We start from the raw sequence: 4,401 nt of genomic DNA, 5'->3' as shown, positions 1-4,401 counted from the left end.
CCGAGTCTGACTAAACACGTGTCTCATTCTACTTGCCCGAGTCATCCGTTTCCTTCGTCTGATTAGTCTCGACTTCTTCCACTCCGAGTCTGACTAAACACATGTCTCATTCTACTTGAATCTATTCAATAATAAAAATACTAGGAAGGATAATACGTTTAATTAAAACGTGTCCAACACACCGTCCCCAATGAGACCGACCGAATTCATTGAATACCTCGAACTCTGATCTCGGTACTTGTACAACGTTACGCCGGGTCCTCGAGCTCGACGAATCATAGAATTAATGTTCCTTTTCCCCGGAGAATAGCATAACCCGAACCTCCCCGTCACCGTCGTTTAATTGGAACGAGGCCACCGCACGGTGGTGGTCGGTCGCAATCGTCAGCGAGACACGATCCGCGTGCACGTCCTCGCCTCATCCTCGTATCGGTCCCCGAAGGCTCGACGAGTCAAAGCGTTAATTCGCCCTTTGCCAGGCGATCCATGGCGGCGCGGTTGTAACCTGGCCAGGGCATCGAGGCCAGAAGCCGTTTATAACAACCTGCCCGCGGGCAGGGCTCTCTGATCTCCGCGAGATGATTGTGCCAGCGTCGACTCCGCCGTCCCGGCAGGAGGGGGTCGAGGGGGGGTGGGGCACGGTCTCTGTTCGGTGTTGCCGTGCGGCCAAGCGTCTCTACACAGCCCCCGGGGCTTGCTCTCTCTCGACGACAAAGGGGCCGCGGTTCAACGCGCCACAAAGCGCCGGGACGCCCACACCCGCAACCTCCTACCCCTATCCCGCCGCCCCCCCCGCGGCACCGCGCGCCACGAGTCCACCCGTAGACGCGCGCACACAAAGCCGTTCCCGTTTCGAAGCGAGCCAGGGTGTCGCGACGCGTGAACTTGCACCCAACGGCGGCCGCGAGCCACCCTTTCGTTCGGCGGGGTTCCATGTAGCGAATCGACGAACGACGAAGGAAAATTTTCAGCCCCGACGGGGCGGAGGTGGATTCGCGAAGGGTGGAAGAAGAAGCGGTTCGAATCCTAGCGCCCGATAAGACGGCCGCGAGGATCGATTCGAAAGTGTTCGACGTTCCTCGATGGGTGTTCTTACGGGTGGGGGCGACTGGTCCAGGAAACCGAGAACGGTATCGTGCCGGGAGCGGATTTTGTTTTTGAGTTTCGCGAAGCTTGAGCGACGAGGTTATGGGAGAGAGGGGTGGTATTGAATCCGTGGAGGGGTGGCAGCGGTGGGGATAGTCGTCTTGCATTTATTCCAGTCGATCCTGTTTTGCACTTATCCAGTCTTCACCGTGTATCGATAGGTTCGTATTCGGAAGGAATATCTAGAAGCTTATTGCGAAGGATGTCCCCGAGAAAAGAGTCGCACGAGTCGCTCCGCGATTCGAAATTAAGGGAAATGAGTGGTAGTTGAGTGGATGGAGTCGCCGAATAGGTCGTAGAAACTTACCCTGTCCAGGAGCCGGCGACGTGGCGTGGCTCCAGCCCCCTTTGTACGAGCTGCTGGCATCTGCGACAGAAAAGAAGAGATACTTTTAGTATATTTATGCTTATACTTTATGCTAAATGATACTTATTAAATTATTTATACTAAAGTATATTTTATAAGTATAAAAGTGTAAATAACGTACTATTAGTATATTTATGGTTACACTTTATTATGCTTATTAAGTTATTTATACTAAAGTATAATTAACAAGTATCCAAGTATACAAGTATCAGCAATTATAAGTATCGTGCACGTTAGAAAAATAAACGGTGAAAAATATTCCACGATTACCCGAACAATGTACAATAATAATAATCGTCAACTTCTTCCTCGTGAAACAATTAAAAAAATGTATCTGTAACGAAGGGACGCGTAGATTAAAGACAGACAGGTGTCTCGATAAACGGAGTAAATAAATTACTATAGGATGTCGCCAGTGTCGTAAATTAAACGCGTAAATTAAAGATAGACAGGCGTCTCGATAAACGGAGTAAATGAATTACTATAGGAAATCGCCGTGTCGTAAATTAAACGCGTAAATTAAGGATAGACAGGTGTCTCGATAAACGGAGTAAATAAATTACTACAGGACGTCGCCGTGTCGTCTTCGACAAACAAAAATGAAATTTTGCTGAACTCGCGATTCGACATCGATCGAGCCTAACGAAAGAGCCTTTACGCGTCGTACTCGGCGATCCTCGAGGAAAGATTACGCTCTTTTTAGGTCACGTTATTAGAAGACGTATACAGTCTGCAATTGCAAGTTAATCAGTTCTCAGGAATCGCCCCGCGGGGGTCGTAAAATATATCTGATCGCCGGTTTTGAAGTAGTCTGTTCGGCCCCCGGTCAGAGCGGGAGGGGGAGGGAAACAATCCCATCGGGAAAATCTTTACGACGCCTTAATGACGCCGGGTCTGCGTGACGCGGCTTCAAAATACGATTCAGAGAGCGAACGAGTTACGTTGCTCGAACCCTTTCTTTCCCTCGAAATTATAATCTTTCCGATCGTCCAGTTGGAAATTAAACGAAGGGACGGTCGAAGGCAAGTAGATGGAAGATCGTGACGGTAATGGTGGAAAGATGACGGAAAGACGAGATTTTTACTCTTCGAGTTATTATTTTTAAGTTGTCGCGGTAGTAGTTTCGAGTTGTTACAGTTTTTAGATTTTCCTGTTGATATTTTTATTTCGTGGTACTGGACAGTTGCACGATGTAAAAGTGGAACGGTTATTGTGTTATCGAATTTTTGGTTAGATGTTTCTTTTATGATATGTTTATGATTTCACTTACTTTGTGGTAAGTTTGGTAGCTATTGAAGATGTTTAAGACCATCTTCGATACTAAATGTATCGTATTCAAAACGCTCTGAAACCACTTGCGATATTTCCAAGAGCAAGGAGAAACCCACCAAAAAGCAACTAATAATTTTGATTCGAAAATCCTTAGAAGCCTGATTTTATAAATTAAATTCAAAACAAATATCAACGTATTTATTACTCGAACAATTTTCACAGCTGAGGTTTATTCTTTTAACTTCCGTTCAAAAGAACGTTATGCAACGGTAACACGCATAGAGCCAAATATTAAAACCGAACCAATTGCAAGCGCGACAAACCAATCGCAATTCGATTTAAAAATCCGCCATCATGTTTGAAACTTCTATCTTCTATTGAAGCTATCTAGATTTGAGAATAAGGTCACCTTTACCGCACCGACAATTATTTTATCGACACTTCGAGTTCCAAAGAAATGAAACCTAAAGAAACGTTAGATATCGTAGATTTGGTGCGTGAAACCTAACGGTGACCGAGAGTCGCCTCTCGAGCGCAAAGGGTTAACGAACTCCGTAAGTAGAATTGGCGAGAAATGGTCAGACACGAATGAGTTGTATTGTGCCCTAGACAATATTTACGAACTCCGTAAGTAGAATTGGCGAGAAATGGTCGGACGTGAACGAATTGTATTGTACCCCAGACAATATTAACCCTTTGCACTCGAGACCTTTTTTTTAGTACCTACCAGCGACTCGAGATGCTTTCTTATCATTCTATTGCCACGAATTCTAAGCTATCTAGATTTGAGAATCAGGTCAGCTTTATCGCACCGACAATCACTTTATCGACGCTTCGAGCTCCGAAGAAATTAAACCTAAATTAATTATAAATTATTGCCGATAGATTTGCTGCGCGAAACCTAACGGTGACTGAGAGTCATCTCTCGAGTGCAAAGGGTTAAAGCGTGTCCTAAAAATTTCATTCCATTTCAACTTCCAACTTTCAACTTCCAACATTCAACTTCCTCGACTCGCAACTCGTCGCCCCTTCGGACCACCTCGATTAACCACGCTTTCCTCTGTTATTTCTGAGCGTTACAAAAAAAAAAAAAAAATACTCGCGCGAGATTTCCCACGTTTGATCTCAATTTCGCGCCAGGGGTATTGCTTTCAGAGAAGCGTCGCGTTCGTGGATCTCGGGGCGCTGTCTCCGGCGCCGTCGGTGTGTTTGCAGACAGATATATTTTCATTTGGCAGTTATTGGCACGAGGGTTGGCTCCGGTGTGTACACACGCCGCGGCGGTACGTCATGCCGCTGCAGAAACTCCGTCTTTCTGTGCAAACAACGACTCCGGTGTACGGGAACGGGCCGACCTATCGTCCTCGCCTCCCTTCATTTGATCTGGAGACCGGAGTCCATTAATGGAGCCTCGAGTTTCACGTTCCACGGATGGAGTCGCGAATTACTGGATCTATCACGAGAATCGAGAGATTGGGGGAGAAGAAAGATTCGTTTGACGGATGTTCTGCGTTGAATTTTAGTGGAGGTTGCGCGACTGGCGATTTTAGAATGGGATTGGTGGATTGTGAGAAAAGGAGATTGGTGAGAAAGTGGTTTCAGAAGTTGGAGGTTAT

At 46.3% G+C, this 4,401-nt stretch overlaps 1 protein-coding gene across 3 annotated transcripts in view; it reads right to left on the bottom strand.

Annotated features, from left to right (window-relative positions):
• The window catches only part of LOC128885234 (transcriptional regulator ERG homolog), a 72,365-nt gene that overhangs the window by 21,340 nt on the left and 46,624 nt on the right, over nucleotides 1–4,401 (bottom strand). For all 3 annotated transcript variants that reach the window (XM_054139171.1, XM_054139170.1, XM_054139172.1), the window contains exon 3: nucleotides 1,454–1,513. In XM_054139171.1, the coding sequence (XP_053995146.1) occupies nucleotides 1,454–1,513 (60 nt within the window). The remainder of the gene's footprint in view (nucleotides 1–1,453; nucleotides 1,514–4,401) is intronic.

Source organism: Hylaeus volcanicus, chromosome 2 (assembly GCF_026283585.1).
Source record: "Hylaeus volcanicus isolate JK05 chromosome 2, UHH_iyHylVolc1.0_haploid, whole genome shotgun sequence".
Taxonomy (NCBI): domain Eukaryota; kingdom Metazoa; phylum Arthropoda; class Insecta; order Hymenoptera; family Colletidae; genus Hylaeus; species Hylaeus volcanicus.
This window is presented reverse-complemented; position numbering and strand designations above follow the sequence as displayed.